The 16,156-nt window shown below is 42.2% G+C and overlaps 1 protein-coding gene across 4 annotated transcripts in view; it reads right to left on the reverse strand.

Moving 5' to 3' along the window:
- The window catches only part of B4GALT6 (beta-1,4-galactosyltransferase 6), a 63,775-nt gene extending 49,493 nt beyond the window's left edge, over nt 1-14,282 (reverse strand). The window contains exons 1-2 of one of the 4 annotated variants that reach the window (XM_055368280.1): nt 6,067-12,793; nt 5,002-5,108 (exon numbers count right to left, since the gene is read on the reverse strand). Coding sequence is in view for 1 of the 4 variants with exons in the window: in XM_004059286.5 (XP_004059334.1) it covers nt 12,801-12,915 (115 nt within the window). In the remaining 3 variants the exon portion in view is untranslated. The other 3 variants (XM_055368282.2, XM_004059286.5, XM_055368279.2) reach the window with 3 other exon arrangements.
- Between the last annotated feature and the right edge of the window lie 1,874 nt (nt 14,283-16,156).

Here is a 16,156-nt window from a genome sequence, read left to right on the forward strand (position 1 = left end):
GATGAGCATTTTTTCATATGTCTGTTTGCTGCATAAATATCTTCTTTTGAGAAGTGTCTGTTCATATCCTTTGCCTATTTTTTGATGGGGTTTTTTTCTTGTAAATTCAAGTTCTTTGTAGATTCTGGATATTAGCCCTTTGTCCGATGGATAGATTGCAAAAAATAAAATGTAATTTCTTATTGGCAAGTCTTTAGGTAGAGAAAATCCTTGTCTAAAATTTCTATTCCAATTTATAAGAAATCCTCATTTCATAAAATAGGGAAACCTACCACTGCTTAATTAAAACCATGCTGTGTGTTCTCTAATTTCATTCATTTTCTATTTGACTCTGCATTGTGAGACATAAATCTAACTTCTTTACCAGTTCTGCTTCCCAGAGGGTAACAACATCGGAAAAAAATTTTAAAAATAGAAAGAATAAAACCTATCTTCAACAGTTTATGAAAGCTTTTAGGCCAGGCATTCTATCCTGAGTTTATGAGGCAAACTTGTCTAATTCTTCACTTAAGAAAATTAAGGGACACATCTGCTATAAAACTGTGCCTCCCAGCCCCTTTCCACATCCAGCTTTGCTCACTAACAGTGCTGTAAGGATTCAAGATAAGAAGAACATGCCTGCCTGCAGGGATCTAGAACTGTTTCCTGGGCTTTGCAGGACACCAACGCTGCATCATCCCTGTGATCCTGATATCTCTGTTCCTAGCTGCTATGACATGCTGCCACAGTTCCCAGGTCTCTTAACAAAAGTCTAGTGAATAAATGATTTTGAGAGGGAGATGATGATCTTGGTCAGGCAATCTGGGATGCAGTTATAAATGTAGGACTGAAGCTACAAGAGGGCTAGAAATACCATTTGGGGAGACATTCAATAAATGTTAAAACCTGGAACTATCGTGATAAATTCCCAGAGGAAAAATTATCCAAAAAGGAGATAAGAAGGTGAAGATCTGATGTATGAAGACAGACCACAAATAGGCAGCACAAAGATAAAAGATCCCAAAGTGAATTAATCTCAGTTTGAACACAGTGAAAATGCTAATGGACTAAAGAAGAGGGAGAGGTAAACCACGTGAAATGCTGCAGATGCTAAGGAGAAGGACTTAAAAACAACAGCTTAAAAAAATTCAGCATACTCTCTTTGTCAAGCATACTTTACATATACTAACCTATGTAATCCTCACAAGCAATTCTATAAGGCAGGTACTATCATTATCCCCATTTTTCAGATAAAGAAATTGAAGCATGGAATTGAATAACTTGCCACAGGTCACATAGTTGTTAGTAAGTGGTGGAGCCGGAATTCAAATCCCAGCAGTCTGGCCCCAGCAAGCTAGCCCTTGACCATCACACCATTTAGCCTCTTTAAAAAGCCTACAGGAGATCACTGTAAGCCTTCAAGACAGCAGCTTCAGGAAGCAGTGGAAACCAAAGGAAAATAGTAAAGATTTCAGTGGATACTGACAAAGTGAAAGCAGCAAGTTTCAGAAAAGGAAAATAAGTGATTAGCAAGGTCAAGGGAAGGTTTTCTGGAAGAGCAGGGCGCTGAGCATGTCAGCAGCCTGAGTGGAAAAAACTAGAAGAAAGGGTGAATAATTTCAGGCACTAAAAGAAGCAAGATGAAGGAGAGAAAACCATTCTGTTGGTGGGAAAGTTTAAGCAGAGGCTGAAGTGCACAGGGGCAGTGCACACCCAGGGAATGACAATCTGCCCTGAGTGGAGATGGGTAGTAACGGAAGTTAGGAAGGGTCAAGCGGATGGAGAGTTTAAAAAAAAAAACAAAGGAGAGTGAGAGGACGAGAAGTCATTGTGAGGATGAGACATAACTGTTAACAGAGGTGAGAAAGTTCCAGAAGCAGAAGGTTAAGAAGGCGTGGTCTGGAGAGGTGCAAGGGAGAGCAGGCCACAGCTATGCTGACACCCAGGGCATGCCCAGGCAGAGTGAGGGCAGAAGACAAGAGCTAGACATCCTGGTGGTCAGCAACGAGGATGGACGCGGGGGACAAAGTGGAAGGCAACATTCAGAATTGAGCACTGACTGCCGAAATCTTCCAGGGATATAGAATCTTGGCAGGCATAGGTTTCTGAAGAGCAGAAGATGAACTAACATTTACTAAGTGCTGAGTTTGGTCAGGCACTGAGCTGAAGTCCACATATAAATATATGTTAAGTACACATACACAATTATATTTCCTTTAATTCTTACAACCACCTGGAGTTGGCTGACTGGAAATCCCCAAAAAGATATGCCCACACCCTAATTCCCAGAACCTGTGAATGTGACACTCGGAAAGGGGTCTTTCCAGACGCAATTAAGCTAAGGATTCTGAGATGAGGAGATCATCCTGGATTACCCAGGTGGATCCTAAATCTAATGGCAAGTACTCTTCTAAGAGAAAGGTAGAGATTTCACACACTCTCACAGACACACACACACAGACACACACACACGAAGGCAATGTGAAGACAGAGGCAGTGATGTGGCCACCAGGCACCTGAAGCTGGAAGTCGCAGAAGGATTTTCCCCAGAGCCTCCAGAGGGACTGTCCTGCCAACACCTTAATTTCAGACTTCTGGCCTCCATAATTCTGAGAAAATAAACTTGATGTTTTAAGCCAACATGTGGTAATGTGTTATGGCAGCCTTAGGAAAATAACATACCACCCCATGACAGGTACAAGTTTCTCCATTAGAAGATGAGAAAACAAACTCAAAAGAAAGTTAACATAAGTAGAATTAAAAACTCAGGATTCAAGCACAAGCCGGAGTGACTCTGAGGGGAAGGGATTTGGAAGAAATGTTGGTTCAAGGCCACAGAGGAGAGGGAGAGACAAGGAAAAAGAAATCTTCATTGTAAAAAGTTATGAGGGAAGTGAACATATGAGAGATAAACCAGATTTCCTTTAATACAAAGAGGAGGAGAAAGCCAGAAGAGATCCTTAAAAGTTACAGAAGAGAAAATGATTTCCCATATTATCTACGGAACACTGGAAATAATATGGACAAAAGTGAAAATCTTAATGCACCACTCAATAATAACTACAGATATGTGAATCAGGTATCTCTAAGAATTTCTAAGAATTTACGATAATCTTCTAAGTATCTGTTTCTGATGCTGAAAATTTTTCTTCTTTCCACATCTAGCCTCTTGTTCAATAAATCCCCAAGAATTACTCATCCATGTGGGTAAAGGAAAATACGTTATCTTCAATAACAATGGTGTAAACCCCAAAGTTAGGCCAGATTATATATGAAATATTATTCATACTACACCTAGGACTAAGGAAGGTATTACTTGGATTAAAAACAAAAAATAACAAATGTCAAGGATGTGCCAGGCTGTTTAAAAAAATTCTTTTATGTCAAAGTACTATTTGTCTGACCATGGTGACAATAATTCAAAACCATGTATGAACTCAAGGAAATCTGCAGTGCAAATTATTACTAACATATAATATCCTTACCTCTACTTTTCAAGTTATAAGCTGACAGAGTCTGCAAGAATTCTGTGTTCAGAGCCCCACTTTATCAAACAACAAATACAATGATCACATACAGGAGATCTATTTCAGATCTTAGCTAACAACTCAAGCTTTGCAGATGCAAATACTAAAAACTGACAAGAAATTCTTTGTAACAGGTGTCTTTACAATTTCCACTCTGCAGTTTAACAATTTTAAGTTATTTCTGGAGAATCTTTGTGTTTGAATACTGATCAAGGTTAAACATTTTAAATGAAAACTGACTTTTCCAATGATCTTACTAAAATTTAGTTCAGGGTGGAAACATGTTTATCCACATGTTTATTGAGTGTCTGCCATTTACCAAGCAATGCCAAAAGTTAAGGGGCCATCTGGCTTCCTCTGTAAAGAACCAAGATCCTGCAAAGGCACAAACTGTCTAAAACATCAGAAGGACTTTTGCAACAACCAGATCATTAGTTCAGCCTACTTTAACCCTAGTTGATAATTCAAAAAGTAGACTCTGAACCTAGTGATATGAAAACACTATCTAACAAAAGATAACTATCAGCCTTGTCATCTGCTAATGCACTGTGTAATTCACTTAAAATAATAACTATATAGCTTTTTTAAAGCATGACAGGAACCCTAAGAGAGTTATGAACCACACTGGGGAAAGTGGAATCAGGAGGAAATGAAGAAATCAAGGAAGGAAGAATGCAGGAAATTAAACAGATCTTAAAAATCTAATCAGGAAACTAACTTAATGACATTACAGACTAAAAGACCAAGCCATAAATAAGCAGGCCCAGGAAACATTATAAAATTGTTGAAAATTAGTGATGTCAGAGTATATAAGTGTACAGTATATAAGAAGTCTATCAAAATGAAGTAAAATGTGAACTATTTGAATATGTTTTATAATCATCTCCAATTTACTTGTGTTTTCACAATTAAAATACCTTTCAGAATTCCAACTTAGTATTCATGAAAGGAAAATGAGCCTAAAATGAGAATCAGAGAAGGGAACTGGGTAGGAAATGAATTTCAAAGACTTCCAAAGCATATTTTCAAATCAGTAAACAAGGCACCTTTTAATTCTCTACCTTTGGTCTCTTGATTCAAATGAAAATAATATCCAATTTCTCTTCCTATGAGTCAAACTGAAAATTGCACTATAATTAGAAGTCATAATTTCTGAGCAATTAACTTAATTATCAGGAAGGCAATATATGTAACAAGATTTCAGTAAAATCATATTAACACTTGCCTCAAATATACAAAAACAGGTCATAGTATTCAATCAAGATATCATGTCATAGTAACAAACTTCATATAGCTACTTAAATATACCACTGTAAAGATATTATAAAAATGACTTTTCTAGCCAAATGCTAGGAAATGCTTTGAAATTACTTCCACTGAGTAACCTATAATGCTATCCAGTTTAATAAATTTTATTGATCTTAAGTAAATTACGATGTCTCTAATAATTAAAAACACTAAATAACAAATTTAGGATGACCTAGGACCCAATCACCTAGTCACTGCAGACTCATAAAGGAACACATGATCCTGGTTGGTATGAATAATGTATCCGTCCATTTCTCTTCTGAAGGAAAAGATTCTTCACCATGATAGCCATCTCTATTGCCAGTAAAACATGATGTTATAAACAAGTTAATCAGGTTTTCAGTAAGTAAGATTAGTTCTATGAAATATCAAATGATGTAAGATAATCAATTTAGAAAAGTATGTAGCACTATTTTTTCCCCACCATTTGGGGTATTTTTCAGAAACATCCCTCCCAGTGTGCAGAAACATCTGGGTATGTGTTAAAAATTAATCAGAATCAGAATTTCCCATAAGACCTGGGAAATAAGCTTATTAAAGCATATCACCTTAAATAAACCTTAAGCACATTCATATTTGAAAACTATTTCTTGTAGTAATTCTCCACACATAACATTTGTAACAAGTAAAACAGTAGACCCTTCCTTCCAAATCAGTTTAACTTATATTAAATATATCTTCTTTTACATAGCTTTTGAATATACCACAATTCATTTGGACCTAAGAGTATCTGTGTTTCATCCTTAATGAACACATAACAACAATTTGGTGAAGCCAAAGACTTTCACTAATTCAAGTAATTAAACATAAAAACAAAGATGCAAGCAAAAAGCTATACTACACTTCTGGAGGAAAAAAAATAAAACATTAAGATTTGAAATTACTAAGTATATTTTCCTAAACATTTTGCTGTGCTTCATAGCCAAAAATATAATTACTGACCTAAACATCCTTTAAGCTAACTCTCCTATTTCAACTGAGAAGGGGGTATTGCTGTATCTTAAACCAAACTCAGCTAAATTTTGCTAAAACCAAAAACAATTATGTCCACAGGCAGTCTAACCATGAAACATAGCAAATCAAACTGGCCTAATACAGGATGTAAATGCTGAAGAAAAACAGAATTGAGTGCCACCTGAAAGTTTCCAGTGGGCCCAAGATATGAGGTAAAAATATCTCATTATAACTGGAGTAAATGCTTAATTTTCCAAAGGCATGTTAAAGGCATTATGGGTATCCTCAGAAAACTTACTCTCAATCTTCACTTGAATCGATCTTCAACCTGAATCACTGTATTACTTGTATATTATTCTCTTTGTTATTATCCTGACAAAAGGCAGAATTTGAATGAAAACATCTTTTAAATATTAAATCACCGTGTCCTTCAGGAATTAAAAAGAAAACATGAAACAGATTCAGAGGGACAAGGGGAAAGGAGAAAAGAGGAAGGGAAAGAGGTGGGGACAGCCAGCTTAGGCTGGCAAACCGCAGGCTCAGGCAGTGGTGACAAAAGCCAGCTTGGTCCAAGGCGGCCAAGAAAATGGACTAGAAAAAGAATGTTGCAAACATACAGGCCTGAGGAGCTCCCAATGGCGACCTAGGAAACCCAAGCTCTAGAAAAATCACTCCTCACACATGTCTCACCTCAGCCTCCCCTCCTACCTCCACATTTCTACTTAAGACAAACATGAAAGGCAGGCTTGAAAGGGAAAAGGAGTCACAAAAGACAGTGTGGGTGGGGGACAGGTAGAGGAGCAGGTCTGCCCTTTTGCAAGGTAAGCCAGGGTGCTGCGGAGTCTAAGCACACAGTATAAACACAGCACTGAGCAACAGTGTTTAAGGGAATCCAAGAGGTCTGTCCAGTATCCCAAACAAAGCACCCTCTCCAGGGTAATCACAGCTTTAAGAGGCGGTCATCTACCCTCACCTCACAATGTGTAAGGAAAGGAGCACTTATAAGGCCACTTATTTCACTGACTGCAGGTCAGTTAGAAGACTGGTCTTTTTTTTTCTCTCTCTCTCTTTTCAATAAGCCTCAACTCTGCCTCACTGTAATTACCCTCACTGTTAACTTAGGCTATCCAAAAAATTTCATCGCTCGTCTATACAGTATTCCTTCAAACTGAAAAAAAGAGAGCTTGTATTTCCCCAAAATCTTCCATTGTCCAGGGCAAAAATAATTAGTTCCTTCAACTCGGGCACAGTAGAATGTGTCAGGAATCCTAAGGTGTACATTTCAGCTCTTCCAACAATGATGTGTGACACTTTAGGCAAGTGGCCATCTTCCAGAGCCTGTCCTTCCTTCTCTCATTTCACAGACAAGGCTAGCCCTACTGGCAAGGGGTCAGGGGTGTGGCAGGGAAGACATGGATCTCCAAATATGGACAACGCGGTGGGCTCTCTTTGGGATTTTGCTCTTGGGGCTGCTCTGCTCATAGCTCTGGCTCCAGAAACCAATGCTTCTATGCCCAAGTTTCCCCTGGCCTTGGGCCCTTGGACAGGGGGGCAAACGCAAGGGCTCTGAGGGTGAGAGGAAAAGCCACAGCTAGAACCATCAGAGATGAGGCCCAGAAGGACAAGTGCCTTGAGAAGCCCTGCAGGACAACCTGTGAGAAACAGGCTTTCCACAGGACGGGTTAGGAAATTAACTACTGTGTACCACACTGCCTCAAAAGGAAAATGCATTTTAGTCCCAACCAAATTACAAGTAGTGTTTGGAATACCTATTACACACAGACACTACAAACGTAGGTGAGAAGTTTCTCTTCTAAAAGTAATCACAGACATGGCTATTTTTATCTTTAATAAACATTAAAGGCAGTAATGATAAGCACTGCTGCAGAAAAAAACACATCTCTGCCTCACTCTGCCACATTGTTTAACAGACTTCAAATGTATTTGTAAAAGGAAGGCTAAGGTGAAAAATAGCAGTTAGCATTGCCAGATTTCAATGAATCGAGTTTCCCTTCAATATTGCCTAATTTCCCACAAGGCCGTGGGATTTGGATTAGTTTACACTGAAGAGATATAGCTGAGTCACATATGCTACTTAGGAATGGCAATCTGACTGTGGAAACAATCTCTAACTCATCTCTCATCTCTTGAGTGTGGAATGGACCCAGTGACTCTTGTAACAAAGCTAGGGAGTGAGAAGGAGGGTAGCAAATCCCATCGGATACTTTCAAACTATACTTGGTCTTCCTCTGTATTCCAATTTAACCCGTGATTCCATGTTTCAGAGGAAGTAACACAGTGAGTCACTTCCAGCTGAAGAAGTGAGTTTTATTACTCAGATGTGTTGGAGGATAAATAAATACCATTCACCTACATGATGAAGACAATCAAATCTCTCTACCGGGCAGCAAGCCCTTACTTTCATCTGCCTACCTACTAATTCTTCCTGGATATCACACAGGGATCCCAACTCAATTTCTCTGAAAGCAAAATAGCCTCCCAAAGACGTGACTTTCTATACTCCCTATTAATAGCTACCTGAATGTCTAAGCTAGAATCCAAACCTCATGTTAAAGCTGTTCCTGTTTCTTCAAACCCACTATTCCCATCCATTCAACTCTGCCCTGATGAACTACCAACCTCAACAGTTCTAATCTTCTATTGTCCATTGCCCCCTATAACCCATCCTTCATGCTAGAAGGGTCACTCTAAGACAATGGACTGCATCGCTTTCAAAACTTCTGACATCTCCTGTTACTCACAGGACAAAAAAAGCATGGGACATGTGGCCAGTCAGGGAGGCCCAGAAAAAAGAGATGCCCAATACCATGGCCCTCCATGATATTCGGATACCAAATCCGAACTCCTGAAATGGGCCATGCAGATCAGAGCACTGGGTGAATAAAACTGAAAGACCTTTGAAACAAAGCAGACTATTAACAGCTCCAAAGAACACAGCCAGGCCCACTTGCCAGGGCCAGGAGGCTAAAGGGCTATGACAAGAAAGCTGCAGGGTTAACTAGCTACCTTCCGCGCTAGCCCAGGAAGAACCCCAGCCAAAATGCCAGAGGGACTCTGAGGAAAGGACCTAAGATACCTCTCCCACAACACACATGCTTGCACACAGACCCCACACTTTGACTACCCATCGCCATCAGCTCCACCATTCCCAGCAGGGCACACACGCCAGGGAGGCCCAAATAACAAAGCACTCAGCCAGATAATTCCTCCAAGGGCCCAGAGGAAGCCAGACCAAAGTGGCCCAACCAGATTTCACCTCTACCCAGAGAGCAAAACAGCCCGTCAGTGTGTCTAGGAAAGGTCAGGGCTTCTGGTGAGTCAAATGGACAGTGAAATCCCCACTCCCAGGGAAGTTATGTAATCTCCTCCCATTATATAGCCCCACTGATTACAGGCACTATCAATTTATTTTGTAATCACAGAAGCTTTGATAAAGCTGTATGAACAAAGACCAGTCTCTCTCTGCCAGGAATTTTAGAGACCTCAAGCATCTGAACACCATGGCTGGACACTGGAGCCCCAGAGACCTTTCATAACCTGGCCCATGTGCCACTCCAAGCCCTAAGCAGTAGCTGGATGGAGCTACTCCCATTTTCTAGAAGCTTTGCTCATGCTGTTCCCTCTGACTAGGATCCCTTTGCTCAGTCCAGATAAATCTCATCCATTACATTTCAACCACTTTCTCCTCTGGAAATCCTTAACCAGCCCTCACTTCCCACCACATGCCTTCCAAGGATTTACTACAGCAGTTTTATGGGGCTCAGCCCATTGTACTATGACGGAAGAAAATGAGCCTTAGTCATCTATCTTCCATACCTCAAACAATGTCCAGCCTCTCTTGGGTGCACCACTCCTATTGTTGAATGAACTTGTAAGTCAGCTCATCTTTGATATGACAGCAAGAAAATGACTACGTTATATTGGAAGTTATATTAATAAAGGTTTCCTATTAAATGCAATTCTGTTCTCAATCCAGCCAAGTCAAAACCTTGGAGAGAAACTGCACTCATCTTTGCAATCATGCACAAAGGTAGACACAGAATAAGAAATAATTTATGGCTCTGGCCTCTAGGGGTGGGCTAGAGCAATCTGTCCATGGACTTCCTATGGTGTGGTGATGGGGCAGGTGTCTGCCATCCAGTTTCCCTGAGTACTAAGGTTTATAATGTAAAGACTATCCCTGTGTTTCCTGTATGCATTAGACACTTCAAGAAAAATGGTTCCTTGAAAATAATGAGCTTTGAGTTCTATGGAACTCACTGTAGTTGACCCAAATAGTCCAGAAATGCTGAGGAACATCTGAAAACACTGGAAACTAAACAGATTACACTGCCTACAACTGTGTGATGTATCTGCTCAAGATGGCAAAGAAGAGGAACTAAAATGACAGAAGATCTACCTGGGAAGAAGGCCCATGACATACACAGGGCTCAGGACAGAAAACAAGTAGGGAAAGAGAATTAAAGTTTACCAAACAGGTTGATATGGTAGGATTAATAGGAATTTCTTAACAGAGGAGAATTGAAACGCTTTTTAGGGCACATAAAAAGTACTTACAACATATATTTTAGTCATAAACACATTTTGCCCCAAGATGTAATTCAGGCTAAAATATGAATTATTTTCTTGAAGTTATTATTTCAAGAAAAATCTACATACATCGAATAAAAACTAGTTATAAGAACCTAATTACTTCTGGATATGTCTCATAAATAAGAAATCTGAAGCACTTGTGCAATTGATTGATAGCTGCAGTATGGACTCAACAAGCCACATTTTTCATGGAACATCATTTTTACTTGAAAGAACAACTGAAAAACTATGGTTAAACTTGTGCATCTGACCTACATTTTCTCGAAAATGAGCAAAGTGAGCCTGACACTTCAAGAAAAACTGACAGTATTTGTTGCCAATGATAAAATTCAAACTTTCAAGCAAAAATCTGAATTTTGGAAAACTGCTTCCCAATACTTAAAGATACAAAAGATTAAAAAGGAGGCTTTTTTTGGCTAAATGGTACAGGGTTTTGGAAACAGATTCAGCTTGACAATTTCACAGCATTTTGTAAGTTTTTGGTTTGCACTCTTCTAACTGGTTTTAATAACTTATTATCATTTATAAGACCTACAAAAACAGAGTAGGTTAAGCCACATCAATCTAATTGCCTACAAGACATGTGCCAACATTTTTACATTATATCAGTGACAGTTCTATGGCAAACATTAAGCATTCAAATAAGGAAAATTTATTAGTATTTCACACAAGTTGAATTAAGAATCTACAAATAATATACTGACGCACTCACTTTAAAAAAAAAGGGATGACTAGAATTCTGATTTCCTTTGGTTAGCTTTTTGAGTAATATAACTTTAACATGTTACTCATAATACTAAGAAAGTGGGAAAATTGTTATGTAAGTGTGAAAAAAACTTTTCCTCCAAAATCTTTCAAAGTTAAACTCTTAGTAAAAAAAAATACCCCAAAGATGTCCAAACTTTTAAAGAGTTACATGAGAAAGTAAAAATTGCTACAGAATGAAGAGTTAATTTATAAGACTCCAAAATGGCAAAAAATAAATAAAGCTCTTGTTGAGTATCTAGATAATATCAAATCCACTAAGCTACCACTGTCATTTGTACTATAGGCTTCAAGGGGTAGGTTTTTGTGAGGTTTTTTGTTTTTTCTGGCCTAAAGGAAAACTGCAATAATGTTAAAATATTCTTCAAACTTTACCCTAAAACTTCTATTTTGGGATACATCAACGTTTCACAATTGCATTTCTTCTTAAACATCATCATCTGAGTTTATACACCTCACTGAATCCAAAAATTAATTATTAAAGAAAAAGTCTCATAGTAATTTTAAGAAATGAAGCAGTCTGGATTAGGTTTCCATCTTCCTTCCCTGCTGCAATTCACTGCAATAATCTACTACACTCAAGACAATGCCCTGATCATTCCATCTGAAAATTCTGCAGGTGTTTTCACTCTGTAAGGGGCATTACATTTTTAGCTAACTCGGAACAAACAGCACTGGCTCAAACGACCACAGTGTGTAAGGAGAAATGAGAGGAGATGCTCACTGTTACTAAGTAATTGAACATTAAATACGTAATAGCCAGGAAAAACTCAGAAAAGTTTTGGAAATATGACATATTTTAATATGCATGTGAAGTTCATAATTCTCATTCACTAGAATTAACGCCGCATTGGCTCCTTTTCAACAAAAGGGGGACGAGGAATTCGGATATTTAATAAAGAAGTTAATTCAAGCAGTTTTACAAAAGTGTATTTTGCACCAAAGGCCAAAAAATGATAAACCGGTTAACATTTTAAACTACAAGTTCCCTTAGATAACGGTTATTTTAATCACTATTTTCTCAGAAGTCATCCTAACAGGTAGCAAAGGCAACGTACCCTTGAAAATAACACCCAAGCAGACTAAAATAATGGAGCATTGTTTTTACAAGACAACTCATCGCCTTAAAATTCCCCAAGTATGGCACAAAAAGAATGGGGTCCACTGACCCCATTCTAAAAAAGCGACCTAGGACCCTAGAAAACACACATTGTTGGACTCAATCACATTCCCTGCTGTTGGCTCCTCCATATTTTTACAACCAGTTCTTATACCCGAGAGTGTTTGAATAAAACTACGATTAAGCACTCAGTTTAGGCTTAAAGACTTAACATTAAATGGATAAAGCTGTCATGAACACTCAAGAAAGCGACTAGGGCATCCCGGGCCATCACACTAATTTTGCTATGTCTATTTAATGCAATCTTTTACGTTATTAACAAACATGCATTAACAAAATGCATGCATTAACAAAACTCACATACCAAAGCCATGCCCTGAAGCAGTTTGACACGTCTGAAATAACATTTAAAACAAAACGCTTTTCTGCGGGTCCCTGTTTAAACAGCTTCCAAATCCCAGAAGTAACATCCTTAACAGCCTGCGCTGGCTGTGGTGTGACCAGGGGAAGCGAGGGTGTGTCTCGGTGCTTACCGATGCCTGGGGCCACATAGATGAAGTACAGACAGGACGAAGAGAGGGAGAAGAAGAAGATGAAGGCGAGGAGAGAGCGATTGGAAACCCGCATCATCCGCCTGAGCACAGACATCTTCCTCTTCCCTGCCAGCAGCCCAGGCTGCGCTCTCAGGCCGGACTCGGGGCCACTGTCCAGGCCCTAAACTTACATAAATGTGCTGAGAACCCCGAGACTGCAGCGGGGTCCGCGCGGGGAGGCTCTGGGGAGAGGGCCCGAGGGGAAAGGGGAAATGGGAGGGAGCGGACGGAATGAATGGGAGGCCAGACAGTCGGGGGAGGGGAGGCGCGGAGGCAGAGGGAGAAGAGGTGGAGGGGGGAGAGGGGACTGGGGGCTAGGGGCCCGGGGACGGCAGGACAGAAGAAGGCCGGGGAAGGGCTAGGAGGAGCGTTTTCTCCGCCAAGCAGCGGCGGGAGGAGAGGCTGCAGGTGGGAGGAGGCGCAGGCTGCGCGCCGCGGGGCCCCTGCGGAGAGGGGCAGCTAACTGCAGCACGCCCGGCTCCGCTGCCCGCGCCCGGCGGAGTCCCGCCGCGAAGCCCCGTGTTTAGGGTCCGGGCCGCCCGCGTCCCCTCGGCAGGCCTGCGCCGCCTCCTGCTCCGGGCCGCGGCGTCTCGTGCCTGCGCGGGGCTAGCGTGGGCGCCGGGGCCGCAACCAGCGCGCGCCACGCGCGGGGGCCCGCGGAGGCCCTGGGGGCCGAGGAGCTGGGCGCTCGCCTGCACCGAGCCGCCTCCTCATGCCGCGCCGGGCCCCGGCGCCCCGCGGCCGCCGCGGGAGCTGAGCACAGGCCAGGGCGGCGTCCCGGCCAGCGACGAACGCGCTCCGACTCCGGCCGCCGCCAGCTGCCTGCCTGGCCGCAAGGGCGGCAGCGGCATTACCGCCGCGCGCCCGGAGTGAGGCGCCCCCGCCGGGCCCGCGGACACCAGGCGAAGAGCAACCGGGCGACCCGCGCTGCGGGCAGAGTCGGGGAGCCGGAAGAGCAGAGGCCGAGCGCCGTCGGAGCCGCGTCTGGTTGGAGAAAGAGGCGGACGTGAAGGGGCGGGGGAGCCGCGGAGGAAAACCGGGACCGGCGGGAACGTCTCGAGACCCCTGCGCGCTTAGCGCGCTCGCTCGGAACTCGGCAGGCGGCGCTGCGCCGGGCCCCGAGGAAACCTGGAGGTCCCCGCCCTCCCCGCGCCCGAAACACCGCGCGTCCTGATAGGCCCGCGCCCAGCAGCCCCCTCCCCGCGCCCGCCGCACCGGGGCCCCACCGCCTCCTGCGTCACCGCCGCCCCCGCCCGCCCGGGGACCCCGCGGTGACCGCGCTGCTGGGGGTTGAGGGACGCGTTGCGAGCCCCGGATACATTGTACCCTGGGGGTACATAATGAAGGATGCTGTACCTGAAAGGAAAAGGGCATCTCCAAAAGGGGACTTCGCGGGTGGAATTTCCTTCCAAAATCCTCGAGGAACAAGGTGTATTTCCGACCTGGATTAATGAATCCCCCCTCCTATCCCGCACTTCCTGTGGAAACAGTGTCAGGATGTGGCGCGGACCTATGTGCGTCCCTTATACCAGGACTTGCCTTCAACGCTGAAGGTGAACCCTGGGTCATCCTCGCTGTATTCAGGCGGCGCTGAAAAGGCTTCTGGGCAGCCAATAGGCCCTTGAGCGCCTCAGCCCCATCTTGCTTCAGTAGGCAAACGGACGGGTGTCTTCATCCACCTCCTAGGCCGTGGTCTACCCTTCGTTCAAATGTTTCTTCCTGCTAGCTGACTGTCCAGGTCCTTAGCTGTATCACATTGTTCACATGTGTGTGCGCAGGTGTTTCTTTTTCAACTAATCATGCAGGAAGTGGCGGGATGCCTTACGGCCATTGTTTGCTGAGTATTTCCAGATGGAACTGTAGTTGATAGCCAATAAATTTGGTACGTTTTTATCGGGATGCGCATGCCATAGATCGTCCCTGAGATAATGCTTTGCAACGTGGAACCTGAAACACCTATTTATAAGCCCAAGCCTTTCATTAATATTAACTGTGAGACCCCTGGAAGCTACTACTTTGTGTGAGCCTGTTTTCTCCGCCCTCAAACAGTGGATATAATACCCCCTTGCAAGGCTGTGAGATTAAATGGGTAACTGTGCATAATGCTAAGCGTGGTGTCTGGGACGTAAGAGGTTCCTTATATCCCATTAGTTCACTAGGTGAGATCACCAAGTTGAAATTCATTTTTTAATATTTTGCTTATTGGAGTACTCACAACTCAACTTCTCTGGCTAATTTGATGTTTAATTTGAAAGGTTGACACTATTTTGTAACATTTTTAGATGCTTAAGGGAAATTTGAAATGCAAAGTGGAACAACGTTAAAAGGAAACTCACTTGTAAAATAAAGAAAAACAAAATCTATGCAAGCCAAAGAAGTCATGAATGCTGAGGAAGCAAAAATTGTGATTTTCCCCTCTCCAATCCCACTGACTTTTCATTTATCTTTATTTGCATCAGTTAGACTGGTTGTTTACAAAGCTAATACCACCATACCACTAGTCAAAAGAGAGTTCCATACCTTTGCTGACCTAGTGGTAGACCATTCTTCTCAGGCAAGGTTGGCTTTTTCAAAGGAAAGTTTACTATAAACTGAGAGAGAAGTAGTAACATTATAGAATGTGATGATTCATCTATAAGAAATCTGAAGACTGTACAGATGAACCTAGCTGGCATAGATGACTGCCATCGGTATCTCCCCTAATTTTAACCCTATCTCTTGATTTCTCTTGTTCGGCAAGTGTCCCCCACGGTACTTGTTAAGACTGATTAGCTCTCCCCAGGAGTAGACTTTTATCTGTTGTACCAGAAAACAAGCCTAGTCGGTGCAGCCATTGTGTGAGGATTAAATTAAATGAATTAATGCCTGTAAAGAGCATGGGAGAGGCTGGTACATGGTAAGCACTATTCGAGTATTTGTAAAATATATTTTTAGAAATCTCTCCTTGCAGTCACTCTCTGTCCACAGTAACAAATGATGGTTGTCTCTTTCTGTTTAAACACCAAATTTCCTAGTGGGTCACCCATTAAGTCTGTCTCTCATAGTCTGAGGGATGCCTCAGGGTCTCAGCTCATGTTTAAAACAGAGATGGATTAAATACTCAGTGCACAGGAAATGCTAACTGAGCCTTTCCAAACCCACAATATCAACTGATATTTCCTCAGGAGCCAAGTAAGCCCCATAACAGAGGAATGACCTTGCAGAAATCTAAAAGTCTATTTTTTAATGCCATTAAAAAGACCTTAATCCTGTAACAGTAAGACATAACTTACAACAGTAAGACAGAAATAAATTTT

The sequence above is a fragment of the Gorilla gorilla genome, chromosome 17, assembly GCF_029281585.2.
Source record: "Gorilla gorilla gorilla isolate KB3781 chromosome 17, NHGRI_mGorGor1-v2.1_pri, whole genome shotgun sequence".
Lineage (NCBI taxonomy): Eukaryota > Metazoa > Chordata > Mammalia > Primates > Hominidae > Gorilla > Gorilla gorilla.